Consider the following 14,145-nt stretch of genomic DNA (forward strand, 5'->3'; position numbering starts at 1 on the left):
TTTAGCTAACACTGGCTAATTTTCATGCGGACCGTATGTCCCTTTGGCAGGTTGATGTTAAGGACATGAGAAAAAACTACATTTAAAACACAAAAATACAAACTGCACTGTCTATAAATGTTCACAATTTTGATTCAACAGTAATATCGTCTCTTTTTATTTGTCTTTCCCACTCAAATCTTTGTCAGGCCTACAAAAGTTGTAATGTAAGGATGCAGTTTCACGTTTCAATCCAGATTTTCACGCAAGAAAATGTAAACAATGTAAAATTGTTTACCCCCCACACACATGCCTATATATTATATATGTAATTCATACAAATATATAGCCTATTTGAAAACATACAAACATATATTTTAAAAAAACAGCAAATGTATAATTAAATACGTATAAATGTATATAGGCGCCTATATTGTTTTTGGAACAAAAGTTTGTATATTTTTAATTATACATTTGCTGTATACACATATAGATAAAATGTAAATATAGCCTAGATTTTTGCTGTTTTATGTTTTTATTTGGACACGTTAATTTACAAACAATTATTGTAGCCTATATTTTTATTTGAAATATTTGTAGTGAAATGAACAAATAGGCTACTATATATTTCTCATTGACCTGTTTAGAAAGTTTGTTTCAAAAGTTTCGGAGGTGGGTTGAACTATTCCTGCAGCAGGGGCGCGCAATCAGGATTTAGACCGTTTCAGGAAGGAAACCAGAGCCTGGGAAAGGCGCTGCCAACCCCGCTCAAGTAATGGAACACACCCGGAACTTGAGTTCCTTATTGATTCATCTAAAACAATCTTTGGTTTGTACTTGTGTGCAGCAAATGGGCACGAGTGTGTAATGCTGAACTTTAAAGAGCGATAAAACATGTCTGGTGTGGACGTCGCTAAAGAGGAACTTAAGGAGATTGACATATGTGACAACATCTGCTCGGAGGAGGAGAGTGGAGTTTTCGTCAACTCAGGTGCGTCGTACCTTGACGGCTTCTCGGCGCTTCACAAATGGGTTTCAAAGGGACGTTCATTCTCAGATACAAGCTGTGAGTGCGCCAAAACAGCTTCATCATTATCAGTCTCACTATCCAAGTGCGCAAAAGAGCCTCATGGATCGCCAGCTGGAAAGATCCGTATGGAGAGAAGAGGAGGAGGAGGAGGTGGAGGGGGGATTCATGAAGCAGGTGTATATTCGGATGAAGATGATCTGAGAACGTCCCGGGCATCATCTATAGTGGAGTGTCTGTTAGTGGAGCTCTATGACACGTACAGTAATAGCGTCAGAGGGGTGGACAGCTCGACCGAAGCCTCCAACTCGGATGCCTTCCTGGGAAGGAGCAACGCTGGCTCCAACTTTCTGCAGGAACTTCAGGAGAAACACACGAGACGACATCAGATGAAATACCTGACTCAAAAAGGTGAGCATCAATTCCCCTTTCAACTGAAGTCAATTCAATCCAATTTATGTACTGTTATTTATAAACTACTGGTCAAAAATTTGGAATAAATTTGGAGTAATTAAGACTTTTCTGAAGAATCATGTGACACTGAAGACTGGAGTAATGATGCTGAAAAATTCAGCTTTGCATCACAGGAATAAATTACATTTTAAATATATATTTCGATACAAAACAGTTATTTATTTACTGTATTTTTACCTTTGTGAGCATAAGAGACTTCTTTCAAAAACCTAAAAAACGTAATTATTCCAGTAAAATCCAGTAAAGTGTATGTCTCATGCATTTCTATTATAATTTATGGATTTTTTCCTTTTTGTTTTTAAAGCATGCTTTAAATCAATACATAGGAATATGAATAAATAAATAAAAGGTTTACTATTTTTACTTTTTCATAATTTTTCATACTTTTAAAAAAATTTATTCGCAGTGCATTTCCATGTACACACAAAAACCGAGTGACATTACTCCTAAGTAATAGTATATGTTATATGATTGGGGTGTAGACTAAATATAGTGTTACAGATACTGCATGAGAACTTACCCAGTTATAATGCCACTCTGAAAGCTAGTTAAATCTTAACCCTTTGTTTGCTGAAGTAATTTAATTGTTGTCTCAGGTGCTCAGGTTCCTTGTTGGCCATAATGACAATTTACATATAAAGGTCTTTTGTAGACTTGTATACACAGTGTTTTGACAATCATAATTAACTTAACCTGTCTACATATGTAGTGTTATTTGCACTCTCACTGCACAATCAAATGAATGCACATCCTTCAGATTGAAACAAGCTTTATTTTGTGCTCAGGTCCGGAGGAGCTGAAGTGGATCGTTCAAGAGGTGAAGTATCGCATCGCTGTACAGTCGGCCAAACTGGTGCGTCAGGTCAAGAGGAAGGACAGACTCCGGCAGAAGTTTCAGAAGAACTGTGATATAGTCACCGCCTGCCTGCAAGCCGTCTCTCAGAAAAGACGTAATTACAAATCATTCTCTCATTTCCCTCCTCTCGCTGTCATTACTGTTATGAGCAGCAGTATTAACGGGGCACTATTATGCCCTTTGCCTCTACTATAATAGGTTTTCATGCTTGATTTTTGACCTCTCTTCCCGGTCTGTCAGTAACGCACTGGTCTGCATTTCCCAAAAGCATCATTAACCAACTATGCTTGCAAGTTCCATCATTACCAGCATAGTCAAACGATTCAGTGTTTCCCAAAATCCATAGTTCCAACGAACATTCGCGAACAGCATTGCAGAGTTGTGTGGTTGGACCTACAGATCTCGACCTGCGGTTAGAATCATAGTTTCTTGTTAGTATGACATGTGGACTTAAATAGATCATGCTCTTGAGCAAAATAGCAAGCAGCATGTAGTACATTCTATATCTTTTATTCCAGATGCATACAAATTCCATTCTAAGACTTTTAAGCCCGATTCCACAGACAAGGCTTAGATTAAGCTAGGATTAGGCATTAGTTCAATTAGGACATTTAAGTAGCTTTTATAAACAAGCCTTAGAAAAAAACATTACTAGTGTGCATCTTGAGACAAAAAAAATGGCACTGAAATATTTTAAGATATGCCAGTGCAAGTTGCTTTCAGTTAAAACAGCACAACAATGCCTTTTAGTCTGGGACTAGACTTAAGCCTAGTCTGTGAAACGGGGGTTAGTTTGTCAAGAGAATTAAAGGCTAGACTATTATATTCTAGATTGACAATACGTCTTAGTATTCATTGATGCTAGATTTCCTTCAGCTGTTTTAAAAGGATGCGGTGGTGTAATATAGCTTACATATGTAATGGTTGCCGAAAGGCTCAGGCTCACACACTGTATATCGAATGCATTTTTTCTTCACCTCAGTCTGGTTCTCTCAGTTGATATTTTAGAAGACCGCATTCTGAAATATCTTCCCTCTACCACAGGATTGACTCCTCACCTATACAACTCAATTATTTGCATAAGATTCAAAACACACACTCTGTTCAACATCACTGACTTTCAGAAGCGACTCATTCATGTGATGAGTTTATGACACTGACATGCAAATTAGCACCGTAACGTTGTAGTGAGCTCAAATTTGCATTTGAATTTTGCTTGCTAAGTCATCAATGTGGCCTTGCGTTTCTTAAATGTGTTTTCCTCCATTTTATCTACATGCAGCATGACAAGCCCTGTCAAACAGGTACAGTATGAAATCACATCAGCACTATGGTTGCCATTATGTCTATTCTTGATGCAAGAGGTGTGACTTTATACAGTAGATACAGTATAGTAGTAGTGAACGGTTATGGATTTGGTTGTATTTGTCATGTTTATTTTTGTAAACATGAATAACGGTGTTTATCACTGTTGTTTTGTCACTAAATGCATGTCAGGAAAAAATACCCAAATGCTTATCATCCAATGGAAAATATACACATTTTCCATATCAGGACTATCATTCTTTCTGTCAGAAATGTTTAAACATCTGTTTCGTGTCTCTCTTGTTAGTCACATGAGTTTGGGTAAATCAAGACACTTTTGGACAATCATACAATGTTAAAAATGGTCAAATTTACCTGACTTTCTGTATATTGTATGGATGGATGGATAGATAGTTTAATTTGGAATATTCTTCTGAAACATTGTCGTTTAGCACAAAATAAGAAGCCTGCTTATTGACTTATTTTTCCTTATATCTCTCTCTCACTTTGTCATGATGTTTTAAATCAATAGATTATACAGAACTAAATTTCCTCCAAGTGCCTTAAAGTACAACATTTCCTTTTTATAATAAACAACAGATCCTTGATTCAGATTGGTTGAGCCGTGTTTGAAGCCCTTGTAAATGACTCTACAAACACATACCTGTGTGATCTCATTAAATCAGTATTACTGCTCTCATTTAATGCACTAACAGTTTAATAAAAGCAACAAGTCCTGTGAAGCCATGGTCTTCGGTGAACTTATAACAGCAAAAGGGGATTTTCACCGTAAAACCACAAATTATTGGGGATTATTGCTTTAGTAAATCATTCAGATCACTTGAATTCATGACGGTTCAACCATCTTGTCCTTATTCTTATCTTGGGATTTTAGCCTATAATTGGGTCCTAAGACTTTTTTGTGTGGTTTTAGGATCCAATAGTAATTAAGGAATGCCTTGTTCTTAAAGGTTAATGCTAAAGTTGGCAGCATGGCACTAGTCATTCACGTACTGTGCTGGCCATTGTTTTCCTCCGTTTCTCTGGCCCTTCCTCCAGAGCTCCAGCGGTCCCTCCTTCCTCACAACCCTGAATGTGACGCTCATATTTGGGTGTAGACGCGCGCATCACCACGCTATCCCGCCTTTCCCATCCTGCGCGTTCGTTTCGATCACCTTTGATTCTTTTATACTATTTATAATTCTTATTCTTGAGGTACATACGTGCATCTTCATGTATGAGGATAAATGCGTTCTTCTCCTCTGCTTTATTGATATCATAACGAGTATGATATTTTTAGATGAGATGATTCTCGGGATGAGAGAATCGTTTTGAATGCGCGGTCAAACGGACCTCGTCCTCCCAGCTTTTTTCTCCAGATGAAGCAGGAAAGGTTTGTCTCCTCTAAGAGATCGAGGGTTTGTATGAAACGGCAGAATGCAGCTGGAGGAGTCGGTAATATTATCAGTAATGTGCTGAAGAAACGCAACGGCATCTCTAGAAGAGCGCCGCGTCTGCTCTGCACCCTAGAGCCAGGTGAATACAGCATGCTTTAAGGGCATTATTTTTATTCATTTAGTCTATCTTTGCCCTGTGATTATAGATAAAACTCTTTATTCCTAAGATGCCCAGTTGTTTTGCACTGGTGCTGATTGCAGAATGGCATTTCTGTGACAATTAGATAATAAGGGCGTTCGCTTTTTTACTAAATGCATATTTTATCAGCTACATTAATACGATTGTGAACTACGTTTAAGTTAACTGTTTTTGAAATTGAGAAATATTATGGGTTTTAGCTTTGAGGGGTCCTGAAAGTTTGGATAGGCTTATTATGAAATCATTTTATTGTATACATTTCAGGCTCACTTTTAAATAATATGTAGGCCTATTTAGTAATTGATAATTGTTTTGAACGTTTCTAGAGTCATTTTTTTCTTTTTAATGTATTAGATAGTCAGTACATAATACTGGACACGCTTCTCATGCAGACACATGTGTTGTGTTGTGCCGAGCATGAGTGCAGTAGGAGGGCTGAAGAGTTGATGGTAATCATGTAGGTTAATCCGGAACAGCCTCGGCTGTCGAGTGAAATAGATGCAGAAATGGTGCCACTCCTTTTTATCATTTATACCATTGACCGATGACAGAGATGGACTCAGGTTGGTGGTTTTATTGGTTTTCTTATGCACCGAAAGTATGCTGCTTCCTATTTCGCATCATGTTGGTGAGGTAGAGTTGTTTACTTGCGCGTTTGACAGGATTTAGCATCTTTAGCCATGGCTAATGTGAAGGTTACATCAATTTAAAGAATTCGTCGTGTTATTGTAGCTCTTTAACGCTCAATATGACTTCTTATCTATGAAAAAACAGAGTTTATTTCGTCGTAATACAGGATGGTGTCGTGATTCCGGAAGAAACTGTAGGCGGAAGTGATATTCAGCACCGCTCCGCTGTGGACAGCGTCATTTATCAACTATTCGATATCCAGCGTTTGGTTTCTGCATCGTGGTCGATAATACACTTGTCGTTTCCAGTAATTTCTGTTGCTTTATTATTAGTGTTTGTTCCTGTTTGACAAAGAAGAGAGTAAGGTAACCTGCCTGCAATAATAATGAGCCATTGAATAAAAACAAACCTTATTTATTATTAATGGGCTAGCGACAAGTGGGGATGATAAAAAGGCATATTTATTATTTTACAAATATACATTTTAAATATCATGAATTTGAAAACGTGAATATAAGGACCAAAACATGCCTCTTTTCTTGCACCTGTTTTTGAGGAGTCCCGATTCAGTTGAATTTAATAATAAAAAAATAAAAAAAATCAATAAGAGAATTGCAACCTATCCTGATATAATTGGGTAATTGATTTATTTGATCATTTTATTTATTAATTAATTATATAATTTGGTCATTTATTTCAAATTTGATACATTTTATGTAAATATGTAATTATTAATATTATTTGTTAACTTAAAATCCACTATACTTAACTTCAGATTATGACATTATCATATTTGATTTCATCCTGAGTGGTGATTATGCAAAAACCCTTTATTCTTTTGTTAATGAAACACCTGCAGCTACAGAAGAGACGTCTTTATGTGGTCACCTTTGTCTCACTGATTGTCCACCGTTTTGTCTTATTGCAGGGGTGGACACCAGGTTGAAGTTCACTATCGAACCCTCTCTAGGCAAGAACGGCTTTCAACAAGTATGTATTAGGTGCCTAATATGGCCCTAAAACCCTAAAACAGCAATAAACCAACAAATCTGCTTTTGGTTTGCCTGTTGATTGTTTGGGGTCGTTTTACTTTGCAGTGGTACGACGCTCTGAAAGCAGTGGCCAGACTCCCTGTGGGTATTCCCAAAGAGTGGAGGAAGAGGGTAAGTGTGCTGGAAATTTCACTGTTTTCATATCCGTGATATTTGACACACTGTATAATGTTTGGTTGTTTTGATATAGGTATGGCTGACCCTGGCTGACCAGTACCTCCACAGCATCTCCATAGACTGGGAGAAAACCATGAGATTTGCCTTCAACGATCGCAGCAATCCAGATGATGACTCTCTGGGAATCCAAATAGTGAAGGTTCATATCTGTAGTTATTAAAAATGTTAAGGCTATATATAACAATATGAGGCAAGCAAACAAATTGTGGCTTTAGAGATATTTAATGGAAGGAAGATAAAAGGTTAAATGGTGAAACAGGATATTTGCTCTTTGCAGTGCGTCAGTAAGAGGATAATGGAGCAGGATGTGTGTTTGTGTGTGTGTGTGTGTGTAGCGCTGGATGGATGAGGACAGTGAGGCGCTTGTCCGCGAGTGAGCAAAGTTCAGTGTGCTTGTGTGAATAGGTAACTCACACTTTGTTTTCCCTTCTCTTCTCATTCAGGACCTGCACAGGACAGGCTGCAGTTCCTACTGTGGCCAGGAGGCGGAGCAGGACCGGGTGGTGCTGAAACGGGTTCTGCTGGCGTACGCCCGCTGGAACAAGACTGTCGGCTACTGTCAGGGCTTCAATGTTCTGGCTGCCCTCATTCTGGAGGTCACAGAGGGAAACGAAGGAGATGCATTAAAGGTTTACCTAGATGCTTATAAAATTAAAAGTATCACCATTTAATTTTATGATTTCTCTTTTATTATTTTAATTATAATTTAATCTTATTAATTTGTTAATCAGTAATAGTATTTGTTAATTCAAAATCCACTTCAAAAATTAACATGTGCCCCCCCCTCAGTTTAAATCAGCATGACATTTTGGACAGACACATTTTATAAGCAAGATAAGCTATTATCTTATATAAGCAAAAAGATAAACCTAATTATCCTCTATCGTTCCGTTATAGGTTATGATCTATTTGATTGACAAGGTGCTTCCCGATAGTTACTTCGCCAATAACCTGCGTGCCCTCTCAGTGGACATGGCCGTGTTCAGAGATCTTCTGCGACTGAAGCTTCCAGAACTTTCTCAGCATCTCCAGCACCTCCAGAAAGTAGCCAATCGGGAAGGAGGAGGTATGCAGCAACCCTGTTAATATAATATGTATTGATGCGAAAGACGAAGGTTTGTACCAGCTCAACTGCATTGTGTTTCAGGCAGCTATGAGCCTCCGCTTACCAACGTCTTCACCATGCAGTGGTTTTTGACCATGTTTGCCACCTGTTTGCCCCATCACAACGTGCTGAAGATCTGGGACTCGGTCTTCTTTGAGGGCTCTGAAATGCTGCTGCGTGTGGCTCTGGCCATCTGGGCCAAACTCGGAGAGTAAGTTCACCTAGAGTTGCTTGCACTGTCGACTAGATTGCAAAGAAAATGATTTGCTCATACATTAAAAATGAGATACATTTTCAACCCTCTCAGGCGAATTGAGGAGTGCCAGACTGCTGATGAATTTTATAGCACTATGGGCTGCCTGACACAGGAAATGCTGGAGCACAATCTTATCGACTCCAATGAACTCATGCAGGTAAGACAGAACATAGAAAAGATCATGAACTTTTCATGATGATAATTATATGTAAACCATATCATTTAGGTAAATCGGCAAGGAGTAACAGGTTTAATGTTGCAAAATTGTGTTTGAAAATGGCAAAAGCTTCTTGGAAGTAGTTTATCCAACTGGTTTTGGGGCTGAATACATGCACTTGTTTTCCTCCTGACAGACGGTCTACTCCATGGCCCCGTTCCCGTTCCCCCAGCTGGCTGAGCTCAGGGAGAAATACACCTACAACATCACCCCGTTCCCTGCCCCGGTCAGAGCGAACAGCAGGTATGAGAGCTGAAGACACTCCACGCCCACAGCACAGATTGCAATCGTGAGAGTAGGAGCCATATAAAGACGTTATTACGAGCCTGCAGGGTGTTGTTTTATGGCACGTGTGTATATTGGCATGCAAATATCCAAAGCAAATGTTCTGCCTTATCTTGACAAGGTTTACACTCAGTTTAAAGATAATTTCCGACTTTATTTTACAAAGAAGAGAGCATTGATGCAATAAAACGATTTTTATACTAATTTTATTTACCTTATTTTAAATAATTGTATTGTTAAATTAAAGTAATACATTTTATTTTGTATTATTGTTTATTAATTTAATGTTTTTATTTCATGCATGGTTTAATTTTATTTTTATATTTAATATCATAAAACAATGACAATTTTTTTCAGTTTTATGAATTCATTTTTAATTTAATTTTATATTTTATAATTTTTTTGTTTTATTTTTTGTTTTATGCATCATTCATGCATTTTATTACTTGTTTCTTTTTTTTGTATTTTATTATAAAATATTAAATAAAAATGTATATGGTATTGATTTTTTTATTTAACTGTGTGTATATATATATATATAATTTTTTTATTTTTTTTATATTTAGTTTGATGTATTATTTATGCATTTTGTTTTTTTACATTTTATTTCTAAATATTTAATTTCCTTTTTACATTTTATTAATTTATTTTTACATTTAAATTTTTAATTTATATTTTATTTCATGCATTATATTTTCTGTATATAAAGTGTTTTTGTATTTAATTTGATATTTTTTATATTTTATTTGTTGTTTAATATTTTTCAGGCAGTATATATATATATAAATTTTATGAAATATATATATATATATATATATATATATATATATATATATATATATAATATATTGTATTTAATATTTTATTTCATGCATGATATTATTGTATCATTTTTCCTCTGTACAGTCTGGCACTCCATGGATGGGAGAGTGATGATGATGCTGACATGGATGATGAAGACTCTATTGTCACTGCCCTGGGCTGCCTGGGGCCTCTTGGTGGGCTTCTGGCCCCTGAAATCCAAAGATACCAAAAGCACCTTAAAGGTCTGAATCTGATTACATTTCACATTTAAAAAAAAAAGGAAGTAGATTTAATTGTGTAGCCAGAGGTTACAAACATGATTTATGTCTTTCTGAACTCCCCACGTTTATAAAATGCACAAGATGTTTGATTTCTTAATGATTAACAGTTTATGAGTCACTTAAACTATATTGGCTTTGTCAACATAAGGGTGATTTCATGGAGTAATGCAAACATAAGCTCACTGAAGCTCACTCTGCTAACCTAACCTTGGCAAGACTTGAAAATCCTTCTTCCCCAAATGGATTTAATCCTCGATGCATTTGTCAGTTCTTGTTGAATCTGAGGTGGGTCGAGTCATTCAAGCTGTCTTTAATTACGGCCTTCAGTTCCAGTGCAACTAAATAAATGGAAGGTTTGGAAAGGAGCCGACGCAGCCGTTACCCTGTAAAATGTATCACAAATATTCTTGCACTCTACACATTATTATTTACGATGTTTGCTTTCTGTTTTCAGATCAGAGAGCAGATCAGAGCTCTCATGGCAGTAACATGGCCGAGCTCAGTCCCGGGGCGGTGGGCGCGGGACGGGCCGAGCATCAAGCGGCCATCAACAGCATGATGCTGGAGCGCATGAGCACTGACATCAGCGCGCTGAAGAAACAGTACTCCCGCATCAAACAAAAACAACAGCAGCAAGCCGGGCTACTTTACATCCACACAGGTAGCAGGATCAAATAAAGAATAGAAAATACTTTTTTTCTGTCAAAGATGAGTTCAGGAAGTGACAGAGGGGATGTGAAGTGTTAGTCAGTATACTGTGACATTTTTCCCAGGACCTCCAGTGGAAGCTGAAACTATTGAACCTCATCAACCCAGTAAACAGCAGAACCAACACACTGGTATTGATCTTCATGTGTCAACTATGGCTTCATTATACTGTAGATATATGGTGCAGTAGATCGGTGTTGATCGGTGTTGGGTCTGCTGGTGTATAACGCAATGAATTGCAATTTGTCATTTTGGTGATGGCTGAACTGATTAATCAAGGTGTTTTCTACATCATATTTTCTTTTCAGGGGATTGGTATAATTATGCTAAAGATGGTTAATTACCTTTTTTTCTATTTATTAAAATATTGGAAGATGTAATTTTGCAACAGCACCATTGCAGGGCATAATGGAGACTTGAAACCGTGAAATCATAATAGGTCATATTTATTTTCACAATGCACAATCTTCTTTTTTGCACAATTATATATATATATAATATATAAAAGCACTTTCCTTTTCCGCTGACATCACAAAGCCCCATTCTGTTTTCACCTTGAATATCCCTTTTAAAGCCGGGCTCACGCTGTACGATTTGACAAATTTTGAGAATCCTAAAAGATTCCTCTGAACCTAGGCTAAAATCTGAAATCTTTCATCACTTGACATGTTCACTGACAGCTGATTAATGACCATTGTGATCAAACTTTACCTCTGATGAATTTGTGTCAGAAGTTTGGATTGATGATGTCACGCTCCTTGTGCAAGTCCGTTTTTGACTGCCGCACAGTCTGACACGAATGACAACTGAGATCCTACCGTTTGACATGGCTTACTGCGTTCGTACAGTCTGACAAGCATAAATCGTACAGTGTGCACCCGGCTTAACTCAGAAATATGTTATATTACAGAAGTAAAATCGGAAACACGATTTCATGTTGACAGTCTGTTTGCAATTACTGCTGTTTTCTCACTCTTTGTTATTGATTTTTTTCACAGACAAGTGTCCAGCAACCAGTATCCTTGCCTCCCAAATTGGTCCCTCCCCTGTGGTCAACCACCTTCTCTTGGGCAGGAAGCCCAGATCCGCTCAGCGATCCTCAAAGAATTGTATCATCCAGAACGGTGGAGTTCCCCAAGCCCACTCCACCCCCAGCCAGGATCAGATGATGCAGCCAAGACATCATTCCCCGTGGCGAACACATGTGCGCGCGCACCGCAGAAACATCGCCAGGGCGCGGGCACAGCTCGGCTTTGATGATTCTCTGGAAATAGAAGACGATCAAACTGACACCAGCAAAACGGAAGAAGCATCTGAAGATGGAGAGGAGAGTAGACTTGAGGAGGAAAAAGAGGATGAAGAGCAAGAGAAGTTGGAGGATGAAGAGCAAGAGAAGTTGGAGGATGAAAAGCAAGAGAAGTTGGAGGATGAAGAGCAAGAGAAGTTGGAGGATGAAGGGCCAGAGAAGTTGGCAGCTGGAAGCTCAGATGTCTCTCAGCAAGATTTCAGCGATGGAGAAGGAGAGGAACTCCAGCAGATCGACAACCGGCTGTCTTCTCTAGAACTTGAACCAGAACCAGCTTCTGATCCACCTACACCAACTCCAGAACCGCAGCCGGAGCCCACGACCCCAGCTCAGCTCTCATCCACCCGCCGTCCAGGTTCAGACTCTTCCAGCTCAGAAAGTGGAAGCTCCCTCAGAAGAAGCCCATCAGCGCTGGCAGGAGAACCTCCGAAACCTCAGCAGATCTTCTCTCCGTTCCCCTGCATCAAAACCCCTCGCAAGTCCATTGCTGCAAGAAACTTGGGCCTCTACGGCCCAACTGCCAGAACTCCAAACGTGCACTTTCCCCAGATGAGCAGAAGCATGAACTGTGTAGGAAGCACCACGAAGCGCCGATGATGAGTTGTCGACCACAGACGAGCACGAGATGTTTGGGTTCAAAACTCCCGAACAACCATTAAAGCACATGCATTCTGAACTCAAGTATGCTTCCAGATACTCCAAAACATGTCATGCAACATGCCATCTACATTTAGGAACCATATTGGATAATTTAATCCTCCTATGAAGTTGATCATATGAATTTATGAATGTATTGTTTTTGTTTTTTTAAATGAGATCCTACCAAAACATCTGGGAATAATACCCGGCAGACACGATCGGATGATGGTTCCACAAGCTCTTTCTGCATGTTCAGGTCACCAGTATTCGCTACAATGCATTGTGTATGTATACTCATATGCTCCAAAGCTTGGAAAATCACAATCACATTTATGTAAAATATCTCATGTTAAATGATTGTGGGAAATACTACAGTTCTGCATTTTTCAGTTTTCAATCTGTGACTTCACAATCAAGCCAAACCCTTTTCTCTTCACGTCTCTTGATTTTTCCTTCAGTAAATTATCCATTTGTCATCTGAATAATACATGTTATTGTCATTTAGTTTTTCTCTTTTTGGATGCTCTTGTTCAAAACGCTCCTGCGACTGAATGTTTCTCTTTATCAACCTTTGATGCTTATGAGTAGTGAAGGATCACAGAAGTGAAGGATCACACCCCAGAGAATAAAATACATGCAAGTATGGAAAAAAAACAAACTTTTCAGTTTCTACTTATTTCTGTTTCCTCTCCATTAAGTAATTTACTTTTGCTTAGGTTTACAATGACACCTATTAGGAATGTAAAACTTAACTAAAACCACCAATATCTCACACTGACATTAAGTCTCTTCTGAGCCTAGTAGAGATTGTACTCTGGTTAAATTGTAATGTAACATTAATAGTCATTTACTATTTTCACAAGTAAGTTGTACATTCTCAAAACTCTTATGCTATTATCACAACGGATCATCAAAAGTGCACTTTTTTTCAGACATTTCAGCATGTTCTCAATTGTGTGAGTACAATATACAAAATCACAAAGTATCCTTTTCACTTTATCTAAACGTTTCATTTACTGTAACTGCCTTTCATAAAGCTCTTACTATCAAACTTTTGATTTGCATCTATTCTTGTTCAGTTTCATTTACAGTATACATTTGTCTATTCTTTTAATTCAACTGATATTAATGGTTAATCAGTGAATAATTTGGTACACCTATAGATTTCTATAAATATTGATTCTATAGACAGTTTCTTTATAACTTGTGTGCAATTTCGGATATGTAAAAATAATTCATTCCATTTGGTTATACATAAGTGATTTATAGATAATAACCACCACTAGGTTCAAAGTGTGTGTGTGTGTGTGTGTGTGTGTGTGTGTGTGTGTGTGTGTGTGTGTGTGTGTGTGTGTGTGTGAGAGAGAGAGAGAAATGTGTGACCATATAGCAGGATAGAGTATAAGGGAGAGGAAACAGTCAATGACTGTGTATCAGATCAGATTGAT

General features: G+C 37.9%; 1 protein-coding gene across 6 annotated transcripts; it reads left to right on the forward strand.

Annotated features, from left to right (window-relative positions):
- Window positions 1-717: 717 nt before the first annotated feature.
- Window positions 718-13,745, forward strand: tbc1d30 (TBC1 domain family, member 30). 6 transcript variants are annotated; one of them, XM_084408446.1, is made up of 14 exons: window positions 721-1,417; window positions 2,266-2,430; window positions 6,796-6,857; window positions 6,965-7,030; window positions 7,110-7,235; window positions 7,540-7,725; window positions 7,994-8,162; window positions 8,244-8,412; window positions 8,509-8,614; window positions 8,811-8,917; window positions 9,866-10,005; window positions 10,499-10,705; window positions 10,818-10,883; window positions 11,751-13,739. In XM_084408446.1, the coding sequence occupies exons 1-14, from the start codon at window positions 874-876 to the stop codon at window positions 12,653-12,655; spliced, it is 3,018 nt and encodes a 1,005-aa protein (XP_084264572.1). In that variant the 5' UTR covers window positions 721-873; the 3' UTR covers window positions 12,656-13,739. The 6 variants fall into 6 exon arrangements, with proteins under 6 accessions (XP_084264573.1, XP_084264572.1, XP_084264574.1 ...); XM_084408447.1 differs by lacking the exon at window positions 10,818-10,883 and having other exon boundaries at window positions 718-1,417; window positions 11,751-13,745; XM_084408448.1 differs by lacking the exons at window positions 721-1,417; window positions 2,266-2,430 and adding an exon at window positions 4,725-5,177.
- Window positions 13,746-14,145: the final 400 nt, after the last annotated feature.

This window comes from Rutilus rutilus (genome assembly GCF_951802725.1).
Source record: "Rutilus rutilus genome assembly, chromosome: 4".
Classification (NCBI taxonomy): Eukaryota; Metazoa; Chordata; class Actinopteri; order Cypriniformes; family Leuciscidae; genus Rutilus; species Rutilus rutilus.